The 13873-nt window shown below is 43.6% G+C and overlaps 1 protein-coding gene across 6 annotated transcripts in view; it reads left to right on the top strand.

Annotated features, from left to right (window-relative positions):
- Positions 1-13873, top strand: part of CAMKK2 (calcium/calmodulin dependent protein kinase kinase 2) — a 59159-nt gene that overhangs the window by 20134 nt on the left and 25152 nt on the right. For all 6 annotated transcript variants that reach the window (XM_075898610.2, XM_075898604.2, XM_075898609.2 and 3 more), the window contains exons 2-8: positions 2256-2474; positions 2745-2824; positions 7361-7408; positions 8006-8059; positions 8824-8875; positions 9775-9908; positions 11996-12032. In XM_075898610.2, coding sequence (XP_075754725.2) covers positions 2306-2474; positions 2745-2824; positions 7361-7408; positions 8006-8059; positions 8824-8875; positions 9775-9908; positions 11996-12032 — 574 coding nt within the window. In that variant the 5' untranslated portion in view covers positions 2256-2305. The remainder of the gene's footprint in view (positions 1-2255; positions 2475-2744; positions 2825-7360; positions 7409-8005; positions 8060-8823; positions 8876-9774; positions 9909-11995; positions 12033-13873) is intronic.

The raw sequence follows: 13873 nt of genomic DNA, 5'->3' as shown, positions 1-13873 counted from the left end.
CCAGTCCCAGGACCTGTGCCTCTGCCTTTGAAATGTAGCAAGAGCCATGGCCAGCTCTTGCTACATTTCAAAGGCAGAGGCACAGCAGGGATGGCAAGTGCCTCTCCTCCCCTCTTATCGACTAGTTGAGTAGTTGATGGAAATTCCATTGACTACTCGATTAGCTGATTAATTGAAATGTAACATCCCTAATATTGATTGTAGTTGCAGTTATGCATCTGAGAGCAGAGGGCCTGATCCTGGCCCTTTTGAAGTTGGGGACAGAACTCCCCATGAATGTGAACAGGATCATACCTGGAGTGTATGGCTTTTCTTGAAGAACTTGCTGCTACTGCTGCTCAGGATTGTATATATAGGTTAGAGTAAAAGGAATGTTACTTTCTAAACAATTCCTTTTCTGCTTTATGAGAGTCACTTATGAGAGAGAGTCATAGCCAAATATTTATGCCTCGTCTTTGCTTTTACCCTGTTGTGCCAATAGTGGAGTATCAGCATTAAATAACATCCTAATAATAATAATCCAAACTTCAGGAGTACTTTGCGGCTGTGTCTAGACTAGCCAGTTTTTCCGGAAAAACTTGCCAGCTGTCTACACTGGCCACTTGAATTTCTGCAAGAACACTAACTTCCTAGTGTAAGAAATCAGTGCTTCATGTGGAAATACTATTCTGCTCCCGTTCAGGCAAAAGTCCCTTTTGCACAAAGCTTTTGCGCAAAAGAGCCAGTGTAGACAGCTCAGATTTGTTTTCCGCAAAAAAGCCCCAATCGCGAAAATGGTGATCGGGGCTTTTTTGCGGAAAAGCGCGTCTAGATTGGCACGGACGCTTTTCCACAAAAAGTGCTTTTGCGGAAAAGCGTCCATGCCAATCTAGATGCTCTGTTCCAAAAATGCTTTTAATGGAAAACTTTTCCATTAAAAGCATTTCCGGAAAATCATGCCAGTCTAGACGCAGCCTGGATGTCTTATTCAAGGTTTTCAAAGCACATTGCCGATGCTCAGCCTCACCTTGTCTCTGCAACATAAGTAACAAAATACAGGACTATGTAGCACTTTGAAGACTAACAAGATGGTTTATTAGATGATGAGCTTCGTGGGCCAGACCCACTTCCTCAGATCAAATATTTGATCTGAGGAAGTGGGTCTGGCCCACGAAGCTCATCATCTAATAAACCATCTTGTTAGTCTTCAAAGTGCTACATAGTCCTGTCTTTTGTTTCAGCTACACCAGACTAACACAGCTACATTTCTATCAACGTAAGTAAGGTATAGAGAGAGCTTCATTCACTTACCATTGAAATGCCGCTATTGGTTGGTTGCAGTAGCTATTTAAGAACTCCCAGCCATACCATCCAGCAGTGTGTCAGAAAGTGAAGAAGACCACTGTGTTTAATGGCCAGTGCAAGGGGCACTTAGGGAAATAGCATCTAATTGTTCATTGAATTAGAACTGGGTGAGGACACTGGGTTTAACATCTGCTGTTACAGAAGTGCCATGGGACCTTTAATGACCCCATGTGACTCCAATTCCAAAGCTGTTTTCTCCTGTTCTGAAGCCTGATCTTATTTAAAAAAAAAACAAACCAACAGACCTAGCAAGCTGCCTGTGGACAGGCACAAAACTAATAACATAATTCTTATTTCTAACCCTTGCTTAACCCACCCCATCCTACCCCATCTTCATCGTGGTTCTTTTCTTTGACTGTTGGATTTGGATTGCCACTTTGGGAGCAGAGACTTTATTTGTGTAACACATCAAATATGCTCAGAGCTCTCCAGAGAAAAGAAGCGTCCCAAACCTTACATCTAAAATTTGTGTTCTCTGTACCCCAGATCCAGACACTCCAGAGCTTGGGGTTGAAATCCAGATCTGAATCTAAACTTTCCTAGATGTCAGGGATGTTAGTATTTAGCACATAACAAAGACTGCATGTGGCTGTAAACTCTGATCTGAACCCAAAACCTTGAAATTTGACTTGGCCCCATCTTTGCTAACATTAATAGGAATAAACTGGATCACTACTGCCTTGGATATAAAACTGCCACCTATCAAATTGCCAACTGTTTGGTGCTTCTTGGATGATTAGTGAATAATTCTCAAAAGTGACCAATGCCAGAAGAATTACTGACTTTCCAACAAATTGCTAGATCAGCTAAACATCCAGCTAACGGTACCCTTGTCTTTAAACACACTTATGAGTGATGCATGGTCAATAGCAATCACAAAACAAAGTTGCTGCTGTTTCTTATGCTTTTAGGTTACTGATGGAGCTATGCCATCAGTTGGGATGAAGCCGGCCAGTGCATCATGCCATCATGTGTTCCTAGCAGACCTGCCACTGAGAGATGCATTTGTTATGATGAACCACGCAGTGAGTGCAGGAAGGCACCTGACTTTCTGTGTCGTTTGTCGTCACTGACCGCTGGCATGGAGTCTGTCATTGTGGTGACAGAGTATGACTCGACTGATGCCTCAGGTGAGGAGTGGGGGTGGGGCAAACAGGGAGGCCAGGGGGAAGATGAGCACATGGAATGCTGCAGAGAAGAGATGTTGGTGTCTGATTGGAAGGGTCTTGCAGGGCAGCGTGTTCCTGGTGCTTTAGAGGTGACAAGGGAGCCAAGAGCCAAGCTGAATCTTTCAAGTTGAAAACTATCTCAACAGGAAAGATCACAGTCATCCCAGTGACCCGGTAGCAATGCAGGTGTGAATGAACATTACATTTATCCATCTCTCCCTTACTCTCCAGTGACATCTCCACATTCTTCTCCTCGGTTGCCCCGGAGACCGACGGTGGAATCAAATAAAGTTTCTATTACAGGTTTTCAGGTAAGGAAAGATATCCCATGTTGTTGTATTTTGGCACAGACTCTGCAGTTTTGTGATATGTGCAGCTTTCCTGACTATAGATCAGTTACTACTTCTGCAGTCTCCTTGGTTCAGGATGCTTTAGTGGATTGCTTTTTGACATAACCTCTTATTTATTCAGGGGTCCTCTTTATGATACACTGTTTTAATCACTTGAAAAAAAATTTAAAACAGGGTGTAGCCAGTGATGCCTCTAATTTTTTCCATCCATGTGAAGAACAATTGTTATGTGCAGTAAGGGATGTGAAGATGTGTGCCACCTATAGAAACGCTTCACCCCTTGCAAGTGGAGACTTCCTGACTGGGGATTTTCCCTCTCTCTCTTCCTCTTGATTAATTGTTCCAGGCTGCACAGTCCCCTGCCTGCACTTTCTCCAGCAAGCCAGATGGCCTAAACCAGCCAGCATCTGTGCTTGCTTTCTCTCCAGTGGCTCTCAACAATGTATCCTTCAGCTACTCATGCCAGAAGTTGTGAGTTATCACACAGATCTTTATAAGAAAACAGTAACACCTTCTGAGAAGTACCACCGCCTGCAAAGGCAGCGTAGATTAGTTCAAACTGGATTCTCCAGGGTCCAAGAGACAAAGAAATGACTTTTGGATAAATAGCCCGTATTTAGATGGACTTGGGTTCTCCTTGGACACAAGGGCTTATCCATTTCCTGAATCAGAAAGCAGGCCCCAAGTCCATTTAAACTCAGGCTATTTATCCAAAAGTCCTGTTTGGACCCTGGAGAATCCAGTTTGAACTAGTCTGTGCCACCTGTGCAGGTGGTGGTACTTCTCAGAAAGTGTTAGAATGCAAGTGAATTTGTCCAAACATCCCCACCACCACCACCACTTTGTTCTTAATTCTTGGATGACACATGGTCACCTGTCCCCATGGAATTATAAACAGTCCATGGCCCATATTGATGCATATTTTTAATGTAGTAAAATCTTTCAGGGAATTGCCATATCTGTCATAGGGGCTATGAGGTGAAGTGATTTGTCCATGTGCTACTGTGGGAAAGTTTGATCCCAGCTCTGAGTAGAACTCAGGAGTTTCTGGCATCCAGCTCTGCACTAGATCATACTACTCTGAAGCAGGACGTATTGGCTTCTCTTTCTGTGAACATAGCCCCTGTTACAGGTATTACAACTCATTTGTGTATGGTGAGTTTCTCTATGGAACTAGGATGTGGGGAGAATCCTGAGTAACTGCTCTCACTCCCCCTAGCTAAGGTTCTTCCCGGTCTGTGCGTGTGTGGCTATGTAATGGAAGCATGGCAGTATTTATCACAGTCTACAGTACCACAAAGTGGGGAATGGGAGAGGCGGAGAAATGAGAGACTCTTTAGGAATCTGTATAAGGAGTTCTGTGATCTCTGACAAAAGCAGCTGATTAAAAAGAGAGGTGGGTGGAATTAATACCTCCAGCCCATTCTCGCTTAATTATATATATGAAAAGAAGATTCATTTATGCTAATGACATTCCTCTTCTGGCAATAAATCTCTGCATGCTTTATACAGTGGATGGTCAGTGAGTTTAAAAAGAGACATCTTCCCAGCAATATCTCTTTCAGGGCTGGCATGGGACTCTTCCCCTTGTACCTGAAATAGCAAAGTGTAGTCATGGCTTCTGAAAAACAGCAACACAGAATAATCAGATGCTCACAATACAACATGTTGTGTTGCAAGGTGCTGGTCACTCTGACACTTCCAATGAAGTCAATAATGGCCCCATGCAATCACATTGCTTATTAATGGGACTTTTTCCATTGATGCTCATGGGAGCAGGGACTTGGACTTCCATACATTTCTCAGTGCTTTGCATGATTGGGGAGAGGGGTAGATCAGTGGTTTGCACATTGGCCTGCTAAACCCAGGGTTGTGAGCTCAGTCCTTGAGGGGGGCCATTTAGGCATCTGGGGCAAATCTGTCAGGGATGGTACTTAGTCCTGCCCTGAAGGCAGGGGACTGGACTCAATGACCTCTCAAGGTCCCTTCCAGCTCTATGAGATAGGTATATCTCCATAAGTAAGTAAACTTGATTCAAACTTTTCAAAAGCTGAGTGCCTCAAATTGTGCCTTTTGTGCTTTTTCAGGGGAAGGCATTTCATGAAAGGGTTCAAATTGGAGTCATAACCTGTGAGCAATCAGTCATAACTAAGGCCAGGTCTACACCAGTGAGTTTATAGCAGGACAGCTATAGTGACACAGCTGTGCCATTATAAAAGCATTCATGTAGTTATGTCAGAGTAGGTCTGAGGGATGTAAGTGACTACTTGACTATCCAATGGCAAAAGCTTATTGGATAGTCAACTAATTCCTCAATTGGTTGCTTCTCCCCATCCACTGCCTCTAGTAGAGGCAACAGAGGTGAGGGGAGCAGGAGATGGTGCTGGTGGGGAGGGGAGTAGCGGGGACTGAGCACGAGCTGGGAATAAACTGATTCCCAACTCGCGCCCAGTCCCACACACTGTGACTCTGCTTTTTAAATGTATTAAGAGACAGCTCTTAATACATTTAAAAATCAGAAGCACAGCAGGGGGGACCCAGCATGAGCTGGGCCAGTTGATTACCAGCTCGTGCTGGGTCCCCCCCTCCTGCGCTTTAGCCCTTTAAATGTATTAAGAGCCATAGGCTCTTAATACATTTAAAAATCAGAAGCTCAGCAGGGGGGACCCAGCATGAGCCAGCAGTCAGCTGTTCCGGCTCTCAGTGGGTTCCCTCTGCTGCACTTCAGCCTTTTAAATGTATTAAGAGCCTGCTGGTTCTTAATACATTTATAAGGCAGAGCCACAGTGGGGTTAGCTGCGGGGACTGGGAGCTCCCCTGCTTATCAGCTAATTGACTAGATGATGGAAAATCCATTGACTAGTTGATTAAACTATATTTAACATCCATAGTACATCTACACAGCAGTGTTACTTCAGAATAAATTTGAAATAACGGGCTTCATATTCTGAGGTCTGTAAATTTCATTGTATGAGAAGTAAGGGAAGTCAGAGGAATAGTGCTCTGTTTCAGAATAAGTGCTGTGTAGATGTGCCCAATTTTAAAATAAGCTATTTCGATTTAAGCTACACTATCAGAGTACAGGCAGTCCCCGGGTTACGTACAAGATAGGGACTGTAGGTTTGTTCTTAAGTTGAATTTGTATGTAAGTCGGAACTGGTACATATTGTAGGGGAAACTCTAGCCAAGCATTTCTCCAGAGCTCAGTTTTATTCTCCCACACCTCACTTCCCTCAGTCCTTTATTTTCAAGCTGAGGTGTCTGCTGAGAAAAGCCGCTCCGTGTCTGCCTGGTCTGCTGGGGGGTGGGGGGGGCGCTAGCTTCGCGTCTCCCTGGTCTGCTGGGGGAAAGCAGCTAGTGCAGGGTTGCCTCACCCCTTTTGTAAGTAGGGATACGATGTAAGTCGGATCCATGTAACCTGGGGACTGCCTGTAGTTCAGTTTGTGTAGATGATTTTGAGTTTAGCCCTGCTGTGTGGACACACCTTTGGTGGAGAGAGTATTTTCCCATTAACACAATAAAACCACCTCCAAAAAATGGTGGGTTGCTATGACTCTAGAAGAGCTTCACCCACCAACATAACACTGTCCATACTGGTGCTTCTGTCAGTGTAACTGATGTTGCTCAAGGGGGTGTTTTTTCCCCACCTCTGAGCAATATACGTCATATTGATAGACGTGGTAACGTAACTGGTTTGGGTTCTTCATGTATAATTAACTAGCTGTTAATTATGGTAAAAAGACAGCAAAATGCAAGGCTTACTGGTGTTTGAAACAATGTTTAAAGGTGGGTGGACTTGATCTTCAGCTCAGTGAATGGAAAGTGTGAATGTAAAAAAACACTCTCTGAAACAGTAAGCAGACTAACTGTCTTGCATCCCAGGACCTGTTCTCTCTAACACAGAACAGGCAGTAAATGTCTGCCAGACATTGCTTTAGACCTAATAAAAAGGTTTTTGGAAGTTAGTCACTAGCTGTTGGGTGAGAACTAAACTTTCCACTGCTTCCAAGGGTATGGAGCACTCTGATAGGTTTATAACTTAAGTTCAGCTGATCTTTATACACCTATTTCATGTGAGTGACTCTTATTGAGTAGAATCACTTGAATGTCAGTAATTAGCCATGTGTAGAAATTCCCAGTCTTGGCAAATGACTGTCATTTATTGCTAATGAAATCAAACATTATAGCTACAATCTGAATGGATTTGCATTACCTAACAAGCACAGTAATCTGCAGAGTAAAAGATGACATTTATTGTTTGAAGAATATTGCATCTGTGATTTAAGAGGTTGTTACTGCTTCAGGATTGTCTTTTCTCTCTCTCCATTTAATTGACTCTAATGCTTCTGATGTCTCGAGCTTTTTTGGAGCTCTGTCTATGAATAATGCATTTCTTCTACCTGTGGGGAGAAAAACAAACAAACAATGCCAGTAAAAACAAAAACAATCACGTAATGCCACTACTTCATGTCAGATTTCTTTTTCCTCCTTCCATAGGACTGTGTGCAGCTTAATCAATATAAATTGAAAGATGAAATCGGAAAGGTGAGTACAAATTTGGCATATGAGCATGCGGCTAGGAGTTTCAGTGTGGAGGGCATTTTAATTTCTCCTATCCTTAGTCAGCTCACACATATACTCCATTATATGTCCCCACCCCTGCTACTTTGTGTCATTACAGCAGTGTTCAGTTGTGCAAAAAGGTTGATTTCTAGACCAATGAAACAACACAGATATAGTTTCCCATGCAGGAAGGTGATCCAGCCCCATTCTGTTACCCACTAACAGAATTTTAGTAGCTTGGCCAGCACCTCTGAGGATTCCCTGCTCAGCAGTGTCCCCCAAGATGGCTGCTGGTATGTCTGGACTCTCAGGTGACCTGTCTGCATTAGCACATGAGGGGCTAGCTGTGTTTGTATCGCTAGTGGGCAGTTTGAGTGGAAATGTTCTCTGCCCTGCTCAGCTCAGTTGGGAACCACCTCTGGAGCAGAGAGAGGAGCCCCTCAGTCATTGTGAACGTGAAGGCCTACAAAGGAGGCCAGAAAGCAACTTAATGTTTCACCTGTAGTGGGAGCCATGGTGGCTAATATTTCTCTGGCTGTCCCTAGTCGGTAATTTGTGGCTGCCGGTGAATTTTTCTAGGGTTCCTATGGAGTTGTGAAGCTGGCATACAATGAAGATGACAACACTTACTATGTGAGTATCATTAGGAAAGATTCTCAGGTGGAGCTTAATCTAGTGGTGGATGTAGGGGATGGATCGGCCTCCTCTTCAGCTTCTAGATGGAGTCTGAGCCTTCCAACCTGCTCTCGAGCTCCCAGATATGACCCTCACCTTTCTAGCTTTCCTGGGCTGGGCACCAGATCTAATAGCAGTAACCAACCAAACAGCACTGCCACCGGTTGCTGCCTCCTTTGTCTGGTAGACAGCAATCCTGCAGCTTCCACATCTGTGTTTTTCCACATTCTTTGCTCCTACATCAACTTGCCTGGGAGTAGTGATGCTTAGCTAGCTGATGCAGAGTGGGAGTAATGTTTCTCAGATGGCCCAAAGGCACCAAGCAAGAGCAAGATAGGTCATGCTGCCCTTAGATCTTAGGTGGGTGAACATGGTGAGAAGACCAGACGCTGGGGGAAGGGTGGGGAAGGTTCTGGGATGTGAGGAGAGAAGATACAGGCAGACATGAGAGGGGAAAATATTAGGGATATCATGGGGGAGCTGCCCCTAAAGATGCAATATGTGAGCAGAACAAGGTCTCCTCTGTGCATCTAAAGATGAATCAAAAACATTTATTTGTCCCAGAGGATGAGGTCTGAGCTGCTTTCTCATCCCCTTCACCAGGCCCCTTTGGCTTAGCACAGAGGTCCAGTGCCTGCTCCACAAGTGAGGTTTCAGCCTACACACATGAGTTCTTTGCAGTAGCAGCAGCAGAATCTGTGTACATATTAACTGTTTTGCAGGCAATGAAAGTTCTTTCCAAAAAGAAGCTCATGAGACAAGCAGGGTTTCCACGTAAGTGACAAATAGCTGTTTGGTGTGGGGAGAACTAGTGAAAGCTGCAGCTGAGATGGTGGGGTGGAGGAAAATGTGCAGCCTCATGGTCTCTGACAACAGAATTATCATATATATGGGAGGCAGATATTCTGGTTTGAACATGGTTTGTGTCGGTGCTGAATTTTGTCTATACTGATGTTGGAGGTTTGGGGCAAGGGCTTGAGTGATGGAGAGAATGTGAATTTGGGGATTAGGGCTTGGGACTGGGAATCAGAAGATCTCAGCTCTGTTCCTGGCTCTGATGCAGATATCTTGTGTGACTTGGGACAAGTCACTTAATTTTGCTGTGCCTAGCTAATGATCCAACCAGCGGATCAGTACAGTGATGACTCCTGGCCATGTGCCACCTGAAGCATGTTGCACATATTCTAAAAAGAAGCATCAGAGAGGAATTTGGCCCAGCAAATGATGGCATAAATGTAAAGACTCAACAGAAAAAATAAACAAGTTCTTGCCTGCAAAAATGATGGGGGGGGGGAGGGATTTTGTGCTATGTAGACTGTATCTTAGACACTATTGAAATTAAATGTAGTTATTTGTCTAAGATCATCAGTGACCATGCTTAGTAAGCACTGCTTTGGCTTTTCTCTCTTTTAAATTATTACTGTTAGTGTATTTTGCAGTGCACCAGGGTTATTCAAATACATGCTTCATGGCATGATCCTGAGAGGCACCCAGCACCTGCAAGACCCAGAGAAGTGAGTGGAAGAGGGGAAATCTTTGCACCTGTGAAGATCAGGTCTTTTAACTTGTGACTGTTGATGAGGTGCTGCCTTGGGTCTGCCACATGTTTCAGTTGCCAGCTTTATTACTTCTCTTCTACTACCTGCCTCCTGTATCTTTTTCATTTTAAATAGGTCGCCCACCACCTCGAGGTGCCAAAGCCACATCCGAAGGCTGTTTGCAACCAAAAGGGCCTATTGAACAGGTGTACCAAGAGATCGCCATCTTGAAAAAGCTGGACCATCCTAATGTAGTGAAACTGGTAGAGGTGAGACTGGCTGAAATGTTAACTTGCAATTATGATGTTCGGGTATGCAGGGGCCTGGAGGCATTCAGTGCAAAGTGTGGGTTTTTGATGGCAGGACATTTGTCATCCAGAAAGTCATTCCAATATTGATCTGTCCTGTGTGGTTGAAGGGCCATCTTTAAAACAAATAAGCAATAAATACATAAAATCTTCAGTGCACATAGGTATTTAGCTTGACTTGAACTATGTTCATTTTCAGAATTACATGGGAGGGATGCATGTGCAGATGTTTTTTCTGTTGACTTCAGTAGCCTGTTTTGTGAAGACAGACACTGCATTGTGCAATCCATTTGTGCTTGGATACCAGGAATAAAAGGATATCTGTGCTGCAAGCACTTGGTATGCATCAGTCTGAAAGAGAAATAGTAACTTCAGAGCATCTCAATGTACCAGTCGAGATGGAATTGAGGGCCTGGTTCCTGTGTCTCAGAATCAGATGCTGGTTTTCTTCCCTTTTTAAAGGGTGAATTTTGGAAGAATGTTAGTTTTTGTGATTCTAACTGCAAAAACTATCCAGTTTGGAGGGAAAATGTAAAAGATTAAGTCCATTTTGGAGCGTAGTGTTTCTGGGGTTCTATGTGAGAGATCACCTATGCTCTAAACAATTGCTTGTTGTTGCTGTGGGAAGGCAGCAAAAAGTGTAACTTCTTGTCTGCATAAATTGCAGTAAATCCTAGTCCCATTCTATAATCCTGGCTCTGAAGCTTCAGGGTGCTACATACCTCTTGTGTAGTGCTGAGTGTCCTGAACGCATTAACCCGTGGGAGAACTGAGTGTGCAAACAGTCTTTTAGGATGGGTCTTAAAAAGAGAATAATTTGTATTCATACTTATATCTCTAGCAGCAAGGGTATGTATGATTTGGTCCCTGCATTCAGCAGTGGAAGAGAACCTACAGGCTCTGTGTATAGAACCTGCTGATAGCACAATTGGATTGTAACTCTGAGAGAGTATAAATGATCCTTTAACACCACATGCCCAATTACATCTCAGGGGTTTTTCATTCTGAGTTGAGGAATGATTCATATATTCCAAATGGCTCTTTCAGCATATGCTGTGGAATCACAATATGCACTATCCCCTTGGATGGTTTCTTTGACCTTTTTAAAATCATCCTTCTGGTGCTTTAAATGCTTCATCCTTTAATTATGAAAATTTTGAGTAATACCATTGCTAAAGTCCACATTTGTCTCCTGGGAAACATATTGGTTTAATGAAACTGACCATGCAAAAAGTATCAAAATATAAGAATATACATACTGTTAATTTGCTGATTTATAACTTAGATAAATATTTAAACACACGAGAAGTGTTGTTTTCTTTGTTTTACAGCTACATTTTTTCCTCTTAACTTTTCCCTTGGGGGAAGGAACTACTGAAATTAGCAAAACAAAAATGTCTGTTTTAAATAAAGACAGAAACTGGGATTCCTAAAGGGAAGCAGCTCCAGTTCTAAAATTGGAGCTGCTGCCCTGAAACAGGTATATTGGAGGGGAGAGAGGAGGGATAGGTTTAAAATAGAATTAAACTGGTATCAACAAGATAAAAGAACATTTTGCTTTTTTTTCTCCTTCAGTCCACTTATACAAATTAAGATTTAACATGTGTGTTTTGTATTGAAAATGTATCTATCTTCCAAACACATGCATATAGATGAATGGAATGGCTGGCTTGCATGTCCTAGTCCTCTTCTGAATGGTTCTGAACTGAGTCAGATGCCATGCAATGGAGTAATTCTTCCTGATGTCAGAGGCCTTGTCTTTTAGCTCAAGAAAATCTGCACTCTGTTCCTGATGTTGTCAAGAAGTTCTGAGTGATCATGTTGTGTACCCATGAAGCCAGAGGTGGCTGTAGGTTTTGTGGGTGTGTGTGTATGTAAAAATAAAATCTTAGCTATACATTTGGGGCCTAAATTAACAGACACCGTGCCCCTGTTGTCAGTATGTGTATTCTTATTATTTTCTGATGGGTGATATGGACCTGTGGAGATGTATAATACTTTTTATTCATGTGCAGTCACTTCATTATCCTTCTAACTTGTGTTGACAGGTGCTAGATGACCCCAGCGAGGACCATCTGTACATGGGTAAACCAATCACTCTTCCCTTCTGCCCTGCAATGCCTGCCACATGGCAGGGACTGTATTTTGGATGCAATCTCTGTTTGCATGGATCAAAGTTTTGGACAACTGTGTAAAATGTTTCCCATGGTCTGTGGGGAGGGACTGAGGTAGTGAGTTGTGCCAGTGACGTAGCTGATCACTACAGAGATTCCTTTGATGCTGCTTAAAGTAACAGAATCGGGCTTACAGCGGTGAGAATTTTCATGGCATGTGTATATCAGAGGACCAGCTCCTCTTTAATTACAGAGCCATGTGGGAGCTCAGAAAGAGATAAAACAGGACTTTGCCCAGTCAGCCTATACTTAGCAGTGCATGAGGTTATAATTAGATATCTGGGAGCACTTTGCAAAGCCAGGTGCCCAGCTGTAACCTGTAATGCTCTTAACTGTTGTCCTCCTGTCACCTCTCCCAGTGCTGTATACACCATAGTTCCTTTTCGAAAGAGGGACTGCTTTAGCTGCATTCTCTCCACAAATGTTGAAACCCCTGCCCTTCCCATTGTGGTTAGAGGAGCAGAATTCAATAGTAATGTGTTACTGTAGCTATCCTGCCAAACAAGGATGTCAAACTGCTGGGCTGACATTGTCTTACCTCTCCCATCCCCGCTGTACAGTGAGAGAAATTGAGGCACAGGGGAGGAGTAAGTCTTTGAGTTTAAGGCCAGTAGAGACCATCAGATCATCTAAGCTGACCTGCATATCAAAGGACACTACCAGGACAAAGCACTTGCAATCTAAACCCAGCACCTAACAAGGCCAAAATATTGCAGTCTGTAGGAAACTAAACTATTGCATGCCACAGGCAAAGAATAGGATCAAGGTGCACCATGCTAGAGGTCCCTGCAGTAGCAGGGAATTGATTAAGTGAGATACACCCAGGTGATAAAGGCAAGTGATGCCCTCTCCCCCCATGCTGCAGAGAGCAGCAGTGACTTTGGGTTTGCCTGTCTGACCTGAAGGAAAACTGCTTTGCAGCCACACCGTGGTGATCAGTTAGATCTGAGCGTGTGAACGAGAACCAGCCAGCCCAGCACCTGCTTTGTGCCACCTCGGAGTGTCCACCTGCCCTCTCTCATCTTCAGCTTTTGCCATCTCGATGCTTCAGAGGGAGGAGACACAAGAGAAAAACACAGGAAATGATTGGGAGATAAAAATCCCTTTCTGACTCTTGCAGGTAACCAGCTGAAGCCCTGAACTGTAAGATTTTAGAAACATGAGACACAGATTGGATGGGATCTCCAGGGCTGTCAGACCCTGCTCCCTATAATCATCATTAATCCTGTCACACATTCCCAACCATAAATTACTCCAGTTCTCTTAAATCTAGCTAAATTTTTGAATCCCACAACTCCTATTGGGAGACTGTTCCAGAACCTCACTCCTCTGATGGTTAAAAACCTTCCAGTTTCCAGTCTGAACTTGTTCACAGCCAGTTGATGTCCCTTTGGTCTTGTGCCAATACCATCCTTCTTCTTAAAGCGATGTATCCAAGAGCACACAGCGCAAAGAATAACAATGCAGGGGTTGTCATGACTGCTCAGAGCAATGATGCTATTAGTTTGGTACCGTGTCTCTGAAAGTGACCAGGTCCCAGACCCAAATACTAATGTACTGAATAGCTTTCCAGACTCAGGCTCTCTCCCTGCACTAACTGGACATCTAGTAATTTGAATCAAAGGTGCAATAGAAGTAAATTAAAATGTGATGTAAACTGGATGTTCATTATGGACCCCTGTGAAGGCTGAATATCCACTCTGGCATGTTGAATGCAGAAGTGGGGGCCCACAAAAGCACCCCCAAAACCAT

This window comes from Pelodiscus sinensis, chromosome Z (genome assembly GCF_052426305.1).
Source record: "Pelodiscus sinensis isolate ZL-2025 chromosome Z, ASM5242630v1, whole genome shotgun sequence".
NCBI classification, from domain to species: Eukaryota; Metazoa; Chordata; order Testudines; family Trionychidae; genus Pelodiscus; species Pelodiscus sinensis.
The sequence above is the reverse complement of the archived record's forward strand: the minus strand, read 5'-3'. Positions and strand labels throughout refer to the sequence as shown.